This window comes from Macaca mulatta, chromosome 3 (assembly GCF_049350105.2).
Source record: "Macaca mulatta isolate MMU2019108-1 chromosome 3, T2T-MMU8v2.0, whole genome shotgun sequence".
In the NCBI taxonomy this organism is placed as follows: domain Eukaryota; kingdom Metazoa; phylum Chordata; class Mammalia; order Primates; family Cercopithecidae; genus Macaca; species Macaca mulatta.
The window spans coordinates 72,056,182-72,075,621 of record NC_133408.1 but is presented as its reverse complement, the minus strand read 5'-3'; the positions used below and the strand labels follow the sequence as shown (position 1 = coordinate 72,075,621).

At 46.5% G+C, this 19,440-nt stretch overlaps 1 protein-coding gene across 2 annotated transcripts in view; it reads right to left on the bottom strand.

Annotated features, from left to right (window-relative positions):
* Nucleotides 1-8,879: 8,879 nt before the first annotated feature.
* Nucleotides 8,880-19,440, bottom strand: part of NIPSNAP2 (nipsnap homolog 2) — a 38,649-nt gene continuing 28,088 nt past the window's right edge. For both annotated transcript variants that reach the window (XM_015133450.3, XM_077996687.1), the window contains 3 exons: nt 14,729-14,823; nt 12,258-12,341; nt 8,880-10,359 (listed from right to left, as the gene is read on the bottom strand). In XM_015133450.3, coding sequence (XP_014988936.2) covers nt 10,295-10,359; nt 12,258-12,341; nt 14,729-14,823 — 244 coding nt within the window. In that variant the 3' untranslated portion in view covers nt 8,880-10,294. The remainder of the gene's footprint in view (nt 10,360-12,257; nt 12,342-14,728; nt 14,824-19,440) is intronic.

The window sequence follows — 19,440 nt, the reverse complement described above, 5'->3', positions numbered from 1 at the left end:
CTTGAGATCAGGAGTTGAAGACCAGCCTGACCAACACGGTGAAACCCCATCTCTACTAAAAATACAAAAATTAGCAGGGCGTGGTGGAAGACACCTATGTAATCCCAGGTACTTGGGTGGCTGAGGCAGGGGAATCACTTGAATCCAGGAGGCAGAGGCTGTAGTGAGTGGAGAGATCACACCACGGCACTCCAGCCTGGGCGACAGAGTGAAACTCTGTCTCAAAAAAAAAAGAAATGCGAAAACCTGAAAAGACATCTCAAAAGGCCAATTTTAGGTTCTACAGTCGTGATGTAACCTGCAGGAGTAACGAGCAGTTGCAAATCTTGTGCCTGCCCTCTGGAATAATAACTGGAAACGATGTTTATGTGTACACCTTGGCAGAATTTAGGCTTCTCGCATCCACCTAGCCTGGTGGTCTCTCACTAGCTTTATGAAGGCGGTTGAGTTTTGGGGAAGAGCTACTATCTTTTTTTTTTTTTTGAGACGAGTCTCACTCTGCCACCCAGGCTGGAGTGCAGTGGCGCAATCTTGCCTCACCGCAACCTCCGCCTTCTGGGTTCAAGTGATTCTCCTGCCTCAGCCTCCTGAGTAGCTGGGATTACAGGTATGTGCCACCATGCCCGGCTAATTTTTTTCTGTGTTTTCAGTAGAGACGGGGTTTCACCATGTTGGTCAAGCTGGTCTCAAACTCCTGACCTCGTGATCCTCCCGCCTCGGCCTCCCAAAGTGCTGGGATTACAAGTGTGAGACGCCGCACCCCACCAAGCTATTGTCATTTAAGCTATAAACTAAACATCTCCCAGGTTAGCTTGGTCCAAGCCCAGCTATATGATTAAGGGCAGTTTGAAGGCTAAAGGCAAGATGGGGGGTGGTTAAATTTACATCTCACTTTGTTAGAGTTTTTGCAGACGTGGTTTCATTTGTATGTGTGTGTCTGTTTTTCGTTTGTTTGTTTGTTTTTGAGACAGAGTCTTGCTCTGTCATCCAGGCTGAAGTGCAGTGGCACAATCTCGGCTCACTGAAACCTCCGCCTCCTGGGTTCTCATTTTTCTTTTCTGGTCCATCTTTCACAAGCATGCAAAGGTGGTTTCAGAGCACATCCACAGGGCTGTGGGCTGAATATAAGGTGGACATGAATTTGGGTCAGAGGGATCTGATCCCCTGATAAATACTGATGGCTGCATGGAACCCATTATAGGAGGGGCTGGTCCCACAGGCTGCCCAGCTCTCAGCAAACCACCCAAAAGCTGCTGTCTCAGACAATCCCTGCTTTGTTGTGTTCGAGGAGTGAGTTTGAAATTATGCAAGAACTGCACTAACCCCTTTCATACTTTTTGAATTCTGGACTCACTGGAAACAGCTACGGAACAGCTCTCCCATGAGTCACGCCCATGCCTACACTAGGATGGACTCAGGCATGGCTGATTGTCCGTGTGACGCCATTGTTCATTCCGATTATGAACACCGCCTGTGTAAACAGAAAGAGCTAAGACTTGGGATCATGAAGCCAAGAGCAGAAATTTGTCAGGGTATTAAGGTGAAACAATAAAAAGCCTTTAAAGCTTTTATATACTTAAAAAAAAATGACTTTATGCCCCCGCCCACTCCATTCTCTCCTGGTTTAACTGCTGCTTATTTTTTATTTTTATTTTTTTGTTGAGACAGGGTCTTGCTCTGTCGCCCAGGCAGGAGTGCAGTGGTAAGATCATAGCTCACTGCAGCCTGGAACTCCTGGGCTCACGCGGACCTTCTTCTTTGACCTCCTGAGTAACTGGGACCACAGGTGCACACCACCACACCTGGCTAATATTTAAATTTTTTGTGGAGATGGGGGTCTTGCTATGTTGTCCAGGCTGGTCTTGAACCCCTGGCCTCAAACGATCCTCTGTTCTCAGCCTCCAAAAGTGTTGGGATTGTAAGTGTGAGCCACTGCGCCCAGACCTAACTGCTGGTTTAATGATTCTTCCATTTCTGTCTCTTCTACTGGAGACAAGTGTGTCTCCACGGCACCTAGGGAGGCCCACTGGGGCTGCTGCTCCCAAGGGCAAGGCCAGGAGAGAGCTGCAGATTCCAGAGATTGGCCTCAGGAAGCAGTAACACAAACCTGATGGCTTTTGACCCTACGACCCTCAGAACCTTTATGAGCAGCTTCAGAAAACCTAACCATGAGTCACAGTGCTTATTTTCACATTTTGCAAGGTGTTTTCATGTCTCCTCATGTGATTCTCACAGTCCTAAGGTCAGCAGTATAGAAACTGCTGTCCTCTTTATTTTATTTATTTTTTTTGAGACGGAGTCTCGCTCTGTCACTCGGACTGGAGTGCAGTGGTATAATCTGGGCTCACTGCAACCTCCGCCTCCCAGGTTCAAGTGATTCTCTTGCCTCAGCCTCCCGAATAGCTGGGATTACAGGCACCAGCCACCATGCCTGGCTAAGTTTTGTATTTTTTACAGAGACTGGGTTTCACTATGTTGCCCAGGCTGGTCTCAAACTCCTGGCCTCAAGTGATCCACCCGCCTCGGCCTCCCAAAGTGCTGGGATTACAGATGTGAGCCACCGCACCTGGCCCTGCTGTCCTCTTTAACAGCTGGGAAATACCCTCACCAGAGTTAATGACAGCTGTGAGATCACATTCAGAGCTGGAACCTGAGGCAATGATTTCCACACCATTCTTTATCTTGTAAGTATTATTAGAGAGTTAACAATTTAGCAGGCCAGGATTATCCACCCCAAGTGAATACTTAACACTGTGGTCACAAGTGCTGACATATGAATACAATGGAGAAATTTTACTCCCTGAGATGGACAGCCTGTTTTGCAAAAACTTCAAGTGGTTTTCATCTATTTTTTACTTTTTTTGTAGAGATGGGGGGTCTCATTAGGTTGGGCTCAGGAACTCAAGATCAGCCTTACAATGTAGCAAGACTCATCTCTACAAAAAATACAAAAATTAGATGTTGTGGCTCATGCCTGCTGTCTGAGCTACTCAGGAGGCTGAGGCAGGAGGATGGCTTGAGCCCAGGAGGATGAGGCTGCTGTAATTACACCACTACACTCCAGCCTGGGTGACAGAGTGAGACCCTGTCTCCAAACAAAAACAAAACCCCAAAACTGAGAGTCTCTATACTTTTTCTTCTCCTTCCTTCTCTCTCCCTCTCTCCTTTACTTCTTCCCTTTCTTTTTGTTGATTCATCTTATTATTGAACATCCATGATGTCCCAGAAAGAAACTGAAAGTATAAATTTAATAAGAAATACATTTATAGAGCAGGGCACATTGGCTCATGCCTATAACCCCTGCACTTTGGGAGGCCGAGGTGGGCGGATCACGAAGTCAGGAGTTCGAGACCAGCCTGGCCAATATAGTGAAACCCCATTTCTACTAAAAATACAAAAATTAACCAGACATGGTGGCGCATTCCTGTAGTCCCAGCTACTCGGGAGGCTGAGGCAGAATAATTGCTTGAACCTGGGAGGAGGAGGTTGCAGTGAGCCGAGATCATGCCACTGCACTCCAGCCTGGGCAACAGAGTGAGACTTCACCTCAAAAAGAAAAAGAAAAAGACATTTGTAGGCCAGGCATGGTGGGCTCATGTCTATAATCCCAGCTCTTTGGGAGGCCAAGGCAGGCAGATCACATGAGGCCTGGAGTTCAAGACCAGCCTGGCCAACATGATGAAACCCAGACTCTACTAAAAAATGCAAAAATTAGCTGTGCTTGGTGGCGCATGCCTGTAATCCCAGCTACTCGGGAGGTTGAGGCAGGAGAATTGCTTGAGCCCGGGAGGTGGAGCTTGCAGTGAGCCGAGATCCTGCCACTGTACTCTTGGGTGACAGAGTGAGACCCTGTCTCAAAAAAAAAAAAAAAAAAAATTAAAAAAAAATTTTTAGTGAATTATTATTATTATTATTATTTGAGATGAAGTCTTGCTCTGTCACCCAGGCTGGAGTGCAGTGGTGTGATCTCGGCTCACTGCAAGCTCTGCCTCCCGGGTTCAAGCAATTCTTCTGCCTCAGCCTCCTGAGTAGCTGGAGTCACAGGCGTGCACCACCATGCCCGGCTAATTTTTGTATTTTTAGTAGAGACGGGGTTTCACTATATTGGCCAGGCTGGCCTCGAACTCATGACCTCAGGTGATCTGCCTGCCTCAGCCTCCCAAAGTGCTGAGATTACAGGCGTGAGCCACAGCACCCAGCCAACTCGGTCACTCTTGACACTGTTTCCAGTTCTACTCCCTGACCCCCCAGTTCCTCAGTGTGGTGGATCCAGAAGTCTGCCTTACACAACTGCCCCCTGGTGGCCACCTTCCCATGGGACAGTTCCATGCAGTCTGTTCAGGTGGCCCCGCTGGCCCTCACACCCCACACAGACTAGGCAGATATGCTGCAGTGACCACCATTCAGTCACTGCAAGACCTCCTGGAACTTGTGACTGCTTGCTTTATTTTTTGAGACAGGGTCTGTCTATGTTGCCCAGGCTGGGGTGCAGTGGTGCAATCTCAGCGTACTGCAGCCTTGATCTCCCAGGCTCAAGCGATCCTCCTACCTCAGCCTCCCAAGTAGCTGGGACTACAGGTGCCCACCACCACGCCCAGCTAATTTTTGTATTTTTAGTGGAGACAGGGGTTTCACCATGCTGGCCAGGCTGGTTTCAAACTCCTGACCTCAGGTGATTCATCTGCCTCAGCCTCCCAAAGTGCTGGGATTGCCGGCATGAGCCATCTCACCCGGCCACCTGCTTGCTTTAAACCCACCAATTAAAATCTCCACGGGGAAACCTGTTTGGGTGATGCCCAGGCACTGGCCCCCAAGTCTCTTTCTGACCTCCTGTGTATGACCTCCAGGAGTACTGTGTATCCCTAGGAACTTTAAGTGATAAACTGGTTTTTTGTTTTATTGTTTGTTTTTTGACAGGCTCTGGCTTCGTCACCCAGGCTAGAGTACAGTGACACGAACACAGCCCACTGCAGCCTTGACGTCCCAGGCTCAAGTGATCCTCTTGCCTCAGCCTGTCAGGTAGCTGGGACCACAGACACAGACCATTGTACCTGGCTAATTTTTAAATTTGTTGTAGACACAGGGTCTATAGAAATTGCCCAGACTGGTCTCCAACTCCTGTACTCAAGTGATTCTCCTGCCTCGGCCTCCCAAAATGCTGGGACAGGCATCAGCCACCGTGCCTGGCCAAGTGATAAACTCTTTATTTCCATCTTGGGCCTCTCCTAATCATTGGAGGGGTGCTGTCCATCTTAAAGGCCCTAAATTAAAGCAATGGGTGGCCAAGCGCAGTGGCTAATGCCTGTAATCTCAACACTTTGGGAGGCCCAGGCAGGAGGCCTGCTTGAGCCCAGGAGTTGGAGACCAGCTTGGGCAACGTAAGGAAACCCTGTGTCTACAGAAAATTAAAACTTAGCCAGGCATGGTGCATGCACTGTAGTCTCAGCTACTCAAGAGGCTGAGGTGGGAGGGTCACCTGAGCCTAGGAGGTCGAGGCTGCAGTGAGCTGTCAAGCCATTGCACTCCAGCCTGACTGACAAAGCAAGACTGTCTCTAAAACAAAACAAAACCACTACTTGATATCAGTGGAAGCTTGTCAGGTAAATATCCAAAGAAAGAGAATATCTATCTATCTATCTATCGTCTATCTATCTATCTATCTATCTACCTATCTATCATCTATCTATCTATCTATCTATCTATCTGTCTCTATCTATCTATCATCTATCTATCTGTATCTATCTATCTATCTATCTATCTATCTATCTATCTATCTATCTATCTATCTATCTATCTATCTAGTTTTAGTCACCTAGAAATACAAGCCATTCTAAGAATGTTACTCATAGAACACTAAAAGGGCAGGGAAGTAACTGATTATCTTGCGGTATGGGCTGTCCCAGAGGGAAGCTACTGCCTCTGAGACACTGACTTAAAAATCTTCCTCCTCTTTTTTTTTTTGAGATGGAATCGCACTCTGTCCCCCAGGCTGGAGTGCAGTGGCGCAATATCTGCAACCTCTGCCTCCCCGGTTCAAGTGATTATCCTGCCTCAGCCTCCCAAGTGGCTGGGATTACAGGTGTGTACCACCACACCCGACTCATTTTTGAATTTTTAGTAGAGACAGGGTTTTGCTTTGTTGGCCTGGCTGGTCTCGACTTCCTGACACTCATGACACTCCGCTTGCTTGAGTGTCTGCCGAGTTCCCTGGTGGTTTCTTAGTCTCTTTTGCAGGTTCCTCCTCACCTTGATCCTCTCATCTGACTATAGTCACTCGCTTGGTGAGCTTGTCTTTTTTTTTTTTTTGAGACAGGGTCTCGCTCTGTCACTCAGGCTGTAGTGCAGTGGTGCGATCTCAGCTCACTGCAACCTCCACCTCCTGGGTTCAAGCGATTCTCCTGCCTCAGCCTCCCAAGTAGCTGGGATTACAGGTGCCCACCCCCATACCCAGCTAATTTCTGTATTTTTAGTAGAGACGGGGTTTCACCATGTTGGCCAGGCTCATCTCGAACTCCTGACCTCAGGTGATCCTCCCGCCTCGGCTTCCCAAAGTGCTGGAATTACAGGCGTGAGCCACCACATCTGGCTGCCTCACTTCAACTTATGTGGACAATTTGCAAATGTGCATCTCCAGGCCAGAAGGCTCTCTTAAATTCCAGACTCATAACCAAGACCTACTTGACATCTCCCCCTGGATCTGTGCAGAGATATCTCCAACTCAGCATGAGTAGAATAGAATATCTGATCTTCATTCCCCCAAATCTGTTCCACCTTCCCCAGCCTTCCAAGTGCTCGGGCCAAAAACTAAAATCACTTTTTTCTTTCATTCACACTCCACAATCACTTGTTCAGGAATTCACATTGGCTCTACAATCAAAATATATTTAGAATCTGGCCATTCTGCCTACTTATTATTTTTTGAGACGGAGTTTCACTCTTGTTGCCCAGGCTGGAGTGCAATGGTGCGATCTTGGCTCACTGCAAACTCTGCCTCCCGGGTTCAGGTGAGTATTTTGCCTCAGCCTCCCAAGTAGCTGGGATTACAGGCATGCACCACCACGCCCGGCTAATTTTGTATTTTTAGTGGAGATGGGGTTTCTGCATGTTGGTCAGACTGGTCTTGAACTGACCTCAGGTGATCTGCCTTGCCTTGGCCTCCCAAAGTGCTGGGATTACAGGCCACCATGCCTGGCCCATTCTGCTTACTTTTACTGCTACTCCTTATTGAAGTTACTATTGAAAATATAGGGCTGGGCACGGTGGCTCACGCCTGTAATTTCAGCACTTTGGGAGGCCAAGGCGGGAGGATCATGAGGTCAGGAGATCGAGACCATCCTGGCTAACAGGGTAAAACCTTGTCTCTACTAAAAACACCAAAAAATTAGCCAGGTGTGGTGGCACGTGCCTGTAGTCCCAGCTACTAGGAGGGTGAGGCAGGAGAATCGCTTGAACCCAGGAGGCAGAGGTTGCAGTGAGCCGAGATTGTGCCACTGCACTCCAGCCTGGGCGACAGAGCAAGACTCTATCTCAAAAAAAAAAAAAAAAAAAAAAGGAAAATAGAAGTCAGATCAGGCCGGGCGCGGTGGCTCAAGCCTGTAATCCCAGCACTTTGGGAGGCCGAGACGGGCGGATCACAAGGTCAGGAGATCGAGACCATCCTGGTTAATACGGTGAAACCCCGTCTCTACTAAAAAGTACAAAAAACTAGCCGGGCAAGGTGGCGGGCGCCTGTAGTCCCAGCTACTTGGGAGGCTGAGGCAGGAGAATGGCGTGAACCCGGGAGGTGGAGCTTGCAGTGAGCTGAGATCTGGCCACTGCACTCCAGCCTGGGCGACAGAGCGAGACTCCGTCTCAAAAAAAAAAAAAAAAAAAAAAGTCAGATCATGCCTTTCCTCTGCTTGAAAGCCTCCAGCGGATCTCATCTCCCATCTCCCTTATAATAAAAGCCAAGGTCTTTTTATTATTTTTTGTTTGCAGATGGAGTCTCACTCTGTCGCCCAGGCTGGAGTGCAGTGGCACGTTCTTGGCTCACTGCAATCTCTGCCTCCCAGGTTCAGCAATTCTCCTACCTCAGCCTCCCAAGTAGCTGTGATTATAGGCATGTGCCACCACATCCGGCTAATTTTTGTGTTTTTAGTAGAGACAGGGTTTTCCACGTTGGCTAGGCTGGTCTCAAACTCCTGGCCTCAAGTCATCTGCCTGCTTTGGCCTCCCAAAGTGCTGGGATTACAGGCATGAGTCACTGCGCCCAGCCTTATTTTTTTTTTGATTCAGGGTCTAGCTCTCTTGCCCAGGCTGCAGTGCAGTGGCGTGATCACAGCTCATTACAGCCTCAACCTCCTGGGCTCAAGCAATCCTCCTGCCTCAGCCTCCTGAGTAGCTGAGACTACAGGCACATGCTACCATGCCCAGCTAATTTTTCAATTTTTTGTAGAGATGAGGTTTCACTCATGTTGCCCAGGCTGGTCTCAAACTCCTGCGCTCAAGGGATCCTTGAGCCTCGGCCTCCCAAAGTGTTGGAATTACCAGTGTGAGCCATTGGGCCTGGCCACTAGGGTCTTTCTAATGGCCTCCAACACTCAAGGGATCCAGCCCTGTGAGCTCTGAGCTCATGTCCCACCACGCTCTCCCTCATGTCTGCTTCCGCCACTGGCTTCTGCTGCCCTCGGCACATACCAGACATGACCTTGCCCAGGGCCTCATACTTTGTTCCTTTGGAAGGATTTTCCCCAGAAGCCAGCTGACTTCCTCACTTCCTTTAATCCTTTGTGACAAGCTATTTTGCAAGAGTGACAGAGTCATTCACAGCACGTCTGTCATTCTCAGAACGTCTGTCATTCTCAGAACAAATAAAAAAAAACAAAAATCCAAACATGATATGTGAAAATTAAGAGGATTTTATTGACTTTTCTATGTTCTTGGAGAAAATCATTGACATGTAAAAGTCTGACATTGGGTATGAGATTGACTCACACTTCACACAGGCATCCTTGATTGTGGGGCAGACATGATTGTTCATTTCAACAGGACTTTCACATGGTAACAGTCACGAAATTGGCACACCATATTAAACAATGAAATCAAACAGCTAGACAAAAAGGATGCAGCTTTATGCCAATTTAAATCTCAACATGCACCACCCCTCATCCATGATCTCAGAATAATCTGCTGTGAGCTTATTAAAATATTAGCCAGAGAGTGTCTGAGGTCACAAATGATCGTTTACAAAATAAAACCTCTTTTCCTAGTGCTACTTGTTTTGTTATAGAAAAATATCACAAATAAAAATTAGTGCTATTCAAGGTGTTCATTTCAAAATCACATATGATACACAAGTTTCAAGCCATTGTTTTTGTGTCTCACACTGAAACATCACGATACATGATAGGAAACTGATTTACTGATTAAATGTACCTTGCCCAGCTTGGAAAACCCATTGTCTACTATGTGGACTGCTTACAAATGAGAGTGAGTTAAAACATTTTCAGTTATTGGGCACACTCGTAATTTGTTCCTCCTCAGAAACTACTCAGAAAAACTGCTTGAGAAACATGACAAAATTTGTATTTCTTCCTGATACAAGAAATTTGTCTAAAAATCTGTAATTATAAAACAGATTTGTTTTTTGTTTTTTAGTAAAGAAATGGCTAATTGTTTTTGTGGTTGGAATCTTATTTTTAAGATGATTCAGAATTCGGCCGGGCGCGGTGGCTCACGCCTGTAATCCCAGCACTTTGGGAGGAGGCGGGCGGATCACAAGGTCAGAAGATCGAGACCACGGTGAAACCCCGTCTCTACTAAAAATTACAAAAAATTAGCCGGGCGCGGTTGTGGGCGCCTGTAGTCCCAGCTACTCGGGAGGCTGAGGCAGGAGAATGGCGTGAACCCGGGAGGCGGAGCTTGCAGTGAGCTGAGATCGCGCCACTGCACTCCAGCCTGGGCTGGGCGACAGAGCGAGACTCCGTCTCAAAAAAAAAAAAAAAAAAAAAAAGATGATTCAGAATTCAATGTGGACCCCTCCTGGAGGGTGGGGAGAAGTGGCTAAGTGTTATAAGGTACACTGGACAACACAGGGGTGTTTCAAAGAGGACAACAGGGCACTGTCACAATCAGTCCAACTGTAATTCTTTCCTTTCTTGTGATTATGTAAATTTTAAAGAAAAGAGGTTTCTCACAAGCTATATACAGCAGCTTAAACCTCAGTGTTTCTTTTTCACGTGATATACAATTAAAATTAATTTATGACAAATACTTGTCACAGAAATGTATGTAGGCACATAGAAACTCTACAGCTTTACTGGAGCGGCGAGGTCTTCAGTGGGATCATGATTCTGGATTCCATTTCCTGAATAAGTGGAACTGAAAATAGGATCAGGGTTACTGCACTTGTTCTTTTCTAAACACATTATGGTAAATGACACTAACAGACAGATTGTGCTGCTTGAAAACAAGAGAATGTCATAATATACAGGATTAGGCCGGGCGCGGTGGCTCAAGCCTGTAATCCCAGCACTTTGGGAGGCCGAGACGGGCGGATCATGAGGTCAGGAGATCGAGACCATCCTGGCTAACAAGGTGAAACGCCATCTCTACTAAAAATACAAAAAATTAGCCGGGCGCGGTGGCAGGTGCCTGTAGTCCCAGCTACTCGGGAGGCTGAGGCAGGAGAATGGTGTGAACCCGGGAGCTGGAGCTTGCAGTGAGCTGAGATTGCGCCACTGCACTCCAGCCTGGGCCACAGAGCCAGACTCGGTCTCAAAAAAAAAAAAAAAAAAAAAAAAACATAATATACAGGATTAACCTCAAGGGCAGAAATATAGAAGTGGGCCCTGTATCAGCTGGCATCCTACAAGATGCTATTAAAATTACAACACATCAGCTGGGTGCGATGGTTCACACCTGTAATCCCAGCACTTTGGGAGGCCAAGGCAGGTGGACCACAAGGTCAGGAAATCTAGACCATCCTGGCCAACAGGGTGAAACCCCGTCTCTACTAAAAATACAAAACTTAGCTGGGTGTGGTGGCGCCTGCCTGTAATCCCAGCTATTCAGGAGGCTGAGGCAGGAGAAATCGCTTGAACCCAGGAGGCAGAGGTTGCAGTGAGCCGAGATCGCGTCACTGCACTCCAGCCTGGTGACAGAACAAGACTCCGTCTCAAAAAAAAAAAAAAAAAAAAGGAAGAAAAAATTACAACAGATGCTACCTGGAGATTTGTTTTATTTGTAGGAGGTGGGGAAAGTCTGTATTGTCTTATTGTGAGAAAAATGGTGATTTCTCAAACGTTCTTTGAGTAAGCAGCAAAATCAAATCAAATTATATAATTATAACATGCAATTATATGTTATATAATCTCTTGAACTAAAAGACAAGGTAACATCTACTTTCTAGGACAAATTACTCTTTTATTTTCTTGGTAGTATATGGGCTGAGATATACTTTTTTTTTTTTTTTTTTTTTGAGACGGAGTCTTGCTTTGTCATCCAGGCTGGAGTGCAGTGGCACAATCTCCACTTCCCAGGTTCAAGCGATTCTCCTGCCTCAGCCTCTCAAATTGAGACAGGTTTCATCATGTTGGTCAGGCTGGTCTCGAACTCCCGACCTCAGGTGATCTGCCCGCCTCGGCCTCCCAAAGTGCTAGGAATACAGGCGTGAGCCACTGCGCCTGGCCAGAAATATACTTGCCATGCAACATGGCTGGTACTGATTACCTCTACCAATGCACTGGGTTATATTCAGCCAACTGTTTTCTTATAAAAATCAAGCAAACAGGGTTTAATAATATACTTATGTATGTGCACATGCATGTATTATGTACCCATGTATACATACTGTACATACAGGAAGTTTAATTTATCTAATTTCAAAATCACTCTTTAATTGATATATTAAGTTCTGATTTGGGATACTAACAATTTTGATGGAAAAGGAAAGCTTAGAAAAAATTTTATTTGTGTAATAAGTTTTCAGACAATATAGAAATCTACAAAGAAAGGTAATGATGTACAATTTACAACATCCAAGGGTCTGAAAACTGTAACAGATGATAAACATATTTGAAAGAATGGATATTCTGCTTTATTGAAAAACGTCACGTAAGTATTAGAGAAAAATTGACTATCTCCCTTCCCCTCCCAACCTGATGACTCACTATCCTAGTAACACACTATTATAAAAGCCACCTATTAGTGTCAGGGTGAAAGAACATGATTGAAACAGTAAGACAAAAAGCGTTATTTCATGGCTATTAAGAGATTACCTGTGTAATATACCAATTCCTCCCAGCCATGTTTGTGCCATGCTGCATTCCGTATGTCTTCCCTGGTCTGAAGATCCCTGTAAGCTTAAAAATAACCCCACAGAGAAGTAAGACTTAAAACATATACCCTGCATTCCACCCATACATATGTTAAGGTCTTGCTTCACCTGGGCATCTAGTTTTCTCAGGGACTACTTCAGGTGTGTAATATACTGGGCTGGGGAAACACTGAGCAAAATTATATTAGGCCATGTGGGAAAAGCAAACTTTCAGTCTTTTTTTTTTTTTTTTTTTTTTTGAGACAGGGTCATTCTGTCAGCCAGGCTGGAGCGCAGTAGCATGATGATGGTTCACCATGGCCTTGACCTCCTACGCTCAAGTGATCCTCCTACCTCAGCCCACTGAATAGCTGGGACTACAGGAAAGTGCTACCACATTGGCTAATTTTTGTATTTTTTTGTGACCAGGCAGACATCAAACTCCTGGGCTCAAATCATCAAACCGCCTCAATCTCCCAAAGTGCTAGAATTACAGGGGTGAGCCACCACACCTGGCCCATTCTTAAATTAAAAAAAATTATTTGCTTGTTTGAGATGGGGTCTCACTATGTTGCCCAGGCTGGTCTCAAACACCTGGACTCTAGCGATCCTCCCGACTCAGCCTCCAAAACTGCTGGGATTTGAGGCGTGAGCCACCACATCCGGCCACAATTCCCTCTTAAGCTTTAAAATCTAGTGAATCTACGATATACCTTTATAAACCAAGTGAACTTCTCCAATAACATGTTAAATTCATGACCAGAAACTGTGAGACCACAGATAAGCAATGTCAGATCAACTTTACTCAACATTTATCTCGCACTACACTGATCTGGGTAGCGGGTGTGTTCCATGTGGTGAAGCCCCAGGATATGAGACAGGCAAGATCAGCCGTGGAGAGTGCTGTGGCCCATGCAAGGACACAGTGTACAGGGGAGCAGGGCAGGCAATGGGAGAGCTGTGGGAAAGGTGCAAGTTGACCAGGTGGGTGTTGAAGTTGAAAAGGACATCACTGATGTAGGAATGGGAAGAAAGGCGCTTCAGGTGGAGGGGGATCACCTGTGTCGTGGTACAATTCACAGGTATCTCATCCAGATGCCTTCTTTCTTTTTTACTTTCCTTTTATTTTTTTTGAGACGGAGTCTTGCTGTTTCCCGAGCTGGAGTGCAGTGGCGCGATCTCAGCTCACTGCAACCTCCGCCTCTTGAGTTCAACCGATTCTTCTGCCTCAGCCTCCTGTGTACCTGGGATTACAGGCATGCACCGCCATGCCTAATTTTCTGTATTTTTAGTAGAGACGAGGTTTCGCCATGTTGGCCAGGCTGGTCTCTTAACTCCTGACCTCAGGTGATCCACCTGTCTCGGCCTCCCAAAGTGCTGGGATTATAGGCATGAGCCACTGTGCCCAGCCAATATCTTCTTAATTACCTTTTTTTTGAGACAGGGTCTTGCTGTATTGCCCAGGCTGGAGTGCAGTGGCACAGTCATAGCTCACTGTTGCCTCAAACTCCTGGCCTCAAGCAATCCTCTTCATCTTGCTGTTGCTCTGTGAAACCTTGAGTCCTCCCCACAGGGCAGAGACAGGAGGTCTGCCCTATGTTCCCCACAGCCTCTGTGAGAGCTCCGCCATTCACACTCTGGTGCCTGCCTGTTTGCAATTCCAGGATCCTGCATCTGGGAGGCCCTCTGCAAGCAGCTACAGGTGCTGATGTGAATGGAGCATGCACCTGGCTTGACCTCGGCCCAAGAGCCAAAGGGATGGAAACTTCCTCCATCCAATCCGGCCCTTCTAGCACCTGTGCTTATTCATAGACAGGGATGCCTGAGAGGGTTGCACACCATACACAGTGCAACAGTAATAACCAGCACCACACAGGGCTCTGGGGGCTCAGGAGGAGTGATGATGTTCACTACTGGGGAGGGGTGATATCTGGGGCAGGACGGGAAAGATACCAAAGATGGTGCCAAATAAAAGTGCGTGGGGATGGAAAAGGTGAGGGGGTCCATGTCCTGAGACAGTGGAACCATGTCTACAAAGGCAGACAGTGAGTATGTGCAGGAAGCTGCCGCTCTGGGTAAAATGCAGGCCTGCCTCTGCCAAGGAATTAAGAAGTCAGTCTACAAAGAAAGGCTGGGACCACTCTGTGGAAGGCACTCTGACTTCCCTGGCCTCCTTCTTCCATGGCTGCTTGCTTCACCCCTTATTCCTTTCCCCATCATCCCCACTCACTTTCAGCTCACTAATGCCATCAATCTATGGACTTGTACTGTTGACCTCGCTAGTTCCAGACAGCCCTGTACAGACTGTCCCTCTGTGACGTCTGGATTTGCTGTAGTGGTTAAGGTTACTGACTCAAGATGTGCTCTACTGCCCAGTACAACTTAGTAATGAACTCTTAAATCCCAGTAACTCAAAAAGGAAAAAACAGATACCCCAAAGATGGTGCACCATGTACAGCTGCCCAATCTGAGAGAAGAATCCTCCGACGGCTTCATTACCATCCTGTCTGAAGCGGATCGCACGAGCCCTGTAAGAGTGAGGTGATGTTTGTTTAAGACACTGAATTAGATACACTAACGAGAATCAGTAGACTAAATCTTTGCCATACTCAGGGCAGGCTGTTTAAAATGAAGACTTAATTGTTTATCAAATTGGTATCAAGCTATCTAACGCAAATCAAAAGTTATTTTATTTACTTTATTATTATTTGAGACGGAGTCTCATTCTGTCACCCAAGCTGGAGTGCAGTGACACAATCTCAGCTCACTGCAACCTCCACCTCCTGGGTTCAAGCGATTCTCTTGCCTCAGCCTCCCGAGTAGCTGGGATTACAGGCGCCCACCACCACACCCGGCGAATTTTTGTGTTTTTAGTAGAGATGGGGCTTCATCATGTTGGCCAGGCTGGTCTCGAACTCCTGACCTCAGGTTATCTGCCCACCTCAGCCTCCCAAAGTGCTGGGATTACAGGCGTGAGCCACTGCACCTGGCCTATTTTTGAGACAGAGTCTCGCTCTATCACCCAGGTTGGAGTGCAGTGGTGGGATCTCAGCTTACGGCAACTGCTACCTGTCGGGTTCAAGTCATCCTCCTGCCTCAACCTCCTGAGTAGCTGGAATTACAGGCACCCACCACCATGCTCAGCTAATTTTTGTAATTTCAGTAGAGACAAGATTTCCCTATGTTGACCAGGCTTGTCTCAAACTCAAGTAATCCGCCCGCCTCAGCCCCCAAAGTGCTGGGATTATAGGCATGAGCCACCACACCTGGTCTAAAAGTCATTGTAATGTATATGAAATGTAAGCATACTTTTCTGTAGCTATACTAATTTTTGTGAGAAAACGTACAGTATTTAATAATTATTAAAAATAAAAACAGCAATCTAAGAATGTATATATAGTTGCACTGGTGATTCTTGAAATAAAATCTAGAACTGGCAGAGGATGGGACCCGTCAACTTAAAAAGCATTGTTTCTCCAGAACACCCTGAGAGAAGCGAGGCAAACCTGGAACTTGAGCACCCAAGGTGCCACAGGGCACTGTAACCAAGGGAGACAGGGACCACCCTGGGGCAGGGCATTAAAACACAGGTGAAAGCAGCACACCTTCAAAGCAGCTGATGACTCTGAGATCCTGAGAAACACCCCTGCTCTCTGAACTACACAAGGGACTCTGCAACTTCTTGGATGCCAGAGGGAGGAACCATGGGAATGAAGCTTTTTGGTGGTACAACCTCGCTGCCACCGCTAGTGCAGGCAAAGCTGCCTCTTGTTTTTTTTTCTTTCTTACCAGAGCAAACCATTCAGAAAATGAGTACCAAAGGCATTCATTATGTACTAAATATGGAAGAAAGTACTAATATACATTGTGCCTCTATGGACAACATCACATTGTGATCAGTTAAAAATTGGCATTTGGCTTAAAACTTTCCTTTTTAAGAATTTCCCACTGCAAAGGTATCAGCTCTTTAATTTTTTTTGAAACAGAGTCTTCCTCTGTCTCCGAGGCTGGAGTGCAGTGGTGGGATCTCAGCTCACTGCAATCTCCATCTCCTAGGTTCAAGCTATTCTCGTGCCTCAGCCTCCTGAGTACTTGGGGTTACGGGCATGTGCAACCATGCCCGGCTTTTTTTTTTTTTTTTTTTTTTTTAGATGGAGTCTCGCTCTGTTGCCCAGGTAGGAGTGCAGTGGTGCAATCTTGGCTCACTGCAACCTCCACCTTCTGGGTTCAAGTGATTCTCCTGCTTAACCTCCGGAGTAGGTGGGATGACAGGTGCCCACCATGACATCTGGCTAATTTTGTGTGTTTTTGGTAGGCATGAGGTTTCACCATGTTGGCCAGGCTGGTCTCGATCTGCCCCGCCTTGGCCTCCCAAAGTGCTGGGATTACAGGCATGAGCCACCAGGCCAGCCTACAGCCCTTTATTTTTTTAGATGGAGTCTTCCTCTGCCATCCAGGAGTGCAGTGGCGGGATCTCGGCTTATTGCAACGTCTGCCTCCCAGGTTCAAGCTATTCTCCTGCCTCTGCTTCCTGTGAGCTGGGATTACAGGTGTGCACCACCACGCCCAGCTAATTTTTGTATTTTCAGTGGAGATGGGATTTCACCACATTGGCCAGGCTGGTCTTGAACTCCTGACCTCAAGTGATCTGTCCACTCCAGCTTACCTAAGTGCTGGGATTACAGGTGTGAGCCACTGCACCCAGCTCAGAGTCCTTTAATTTAAACACCTTTCATACTTGCACCAGACACTTTAAAAAAATATTTAGTGATGCATCTGAATTCCTAAAAATGTTTTAAAAATGTGCCTATTTTTTCAAAAGCAGTCTTCTAGAATCAAAGGTGAAAAGGAAGGGGCTTCAAATGATGTAGGGAGGTCAGCAGAAGATGCACAGTTAAGGTCTATCAAGAGATGACACACCATGCATTACTCAGTAAATCCATACCACACCGCCCAGGCTCTAGCCTGAAGTCTCAGTCACATCAGGTTCCCACAGTTGACAAGACTTGGGAAGACAGATTCATTCTAATTCATTCAAAAGAGCTGGCAGCATACAAACAAGGATAGCAACCTACCAATAGTGACAGTGAAAGATGTCACTCTCAAGGCACAAGATGCTTGAGTTGGCTTGGCTGAGCATTCTCTTCCTGGAGGCAAACCTCATATATACTGAATGATAACTCAAAAGGGGGAAAAAATCCAAGAAAGAGTGATTTCCTGTGAGTGATGAAGCCAGTCTCCTTTTTTAAGACAGAGACTCTATCACCCAGGTTGGAGTACAGTGGCATGATCTTAGCTGACTGCAGCCTGGAACTCTTGGGCTCGAGGGATCCTCCTGCCCCAGCCTCCTGAGTAGCTGGAACTACAGGCTTGCGCCACTAAGCACAGCCAATTTTTTTTTTTTTTTTTTTTTTTTAAGAGACGGGGCCTTGCTATGTTGCTTGGGCTGGTTTCGAACTCCTGGGCTCAAGCAATCCAGTCTCCTTAAACTCACTCTACACCTCTGCTCTAATCCACCATGGTCTCAATGCCACAATGGGGACCTTACCCAAGTGCTTGGGTTTCTTTATGGTGAAAAAGGGACTTCTTGCTATTGCCCCCATGGATTAGCCACAAATAAGATGACATCTTTAATCTTTACATTGAGAATAAAGTGATCAGTATCTTCACAGAAATTACAAATCTGATTATTGAAATTAAGCAAATCACTTCAATGTGCAAGAAAAAAAACCTGGCTTTTACTGATAGTGGTAAATATTCCAGATTATTCATTTCATTCTGAATTTTTGTAATTTAGTTATGGTAGGCAAAGAAAACATACTTGCCTGAGCCTGGTAACAATCAGAAGCCTGTACAGACGAGGTGGTCACCATCTTAGTTACCTATGTGCCAAAATATAAATTGAATGCTAAACTGGCTTTATAAATAATTTTTTCTTTTTTTTTTTGAGACGGAGTTTCACTCTTGTTGCCCAGGGTGGATTACAATGGTGTGATCTTGGCTCACTGCAACCTCTGCCTCCCAGGTGCAAGCAATTCTCCTGCCTCAGCCTCCCAAGTAGCTGGGATTACAGGCATGTGCCACCACACCCGGCTAATTTTTGTATTTTTGGTAGAGACAGGGTTTCTCCATGTTGGTCAGGCTGGTCTCGAACTTCTGACCTCAGGTGATCTGCCCATTTTGGCCTTCCAATGTGCTGGGATTACAGGTGTGAGCCACCGCGCCCAGCCAAATAAATTTTTAAATAACTGAATAACCCCAGTATGTCCCTGTGGATTCCACAGCGAGCGAGTGTTGATTAGTAATGTGCAAAAATTGAACTAGTGAGTGATCCTATTCTGTGAATAGCTACATGATTAACAGCAATAGTCCAAAAACAAAAGAGCAAAAATTGTATATAATAGCAGCATACAACCAAATACGTATTTCTTAGTTTTCAAATGAAAAGAAATTCTAACTTGCATTATTTAGCCTCTGAGGAGGAAAGATTCATTAGAAATAAAGATCATAGAACTATTTGTTGGAGCTAGACGGGATCTTAGAAATTATTTCATGCACATCAGGAAATTTCATAACCAAAAAAAGAGAAAAACGGGGCCGAGCGCGGCGGCTCACGCCGGTAATCCTAGCACTTTGGGAGGCTGAGGCAGGCAGATCACTTGAAGTCAGGAGTTCCAGATCAGCCTGGCCAACATGGCGAAACCCTGTCTCTACTAAAAACAAAAAAATAGCCGGGAGTTGCAGTGCACGCTTGTAATCCCAACTACTTGGGAGGTTGAGGCAGGCGAATCACTTGAACCCAGGAGGCAGAGATTGGAGTAAGCTGAGACTGCGCCACCGCACTCCAGCCTAGGCAACAGAGCAAGACTCTGTCTCAAAAAAAAAAGGCCGGGCGCGGTGGCTCAAGCCTGTAATCCCAGCACTTTGGGAGGCCGAGACGGGCGGATCATGAGGTCAGGAGATCGAGACCATCCTGGCTGACACGGTGAAACCCCGTCTCTACTAAAAAATACAAAAAACTAGCCGGGCGAGGTGGCGGGCGCCTGTAGTCCCAGATACTCGGGAGGCTGAGGCAGGAGAATGGCGTGAACCCAGGATGTGGAGCTTGCAGTGAGCCGAGATCTGGCCACTGCACTCCAGCCTGG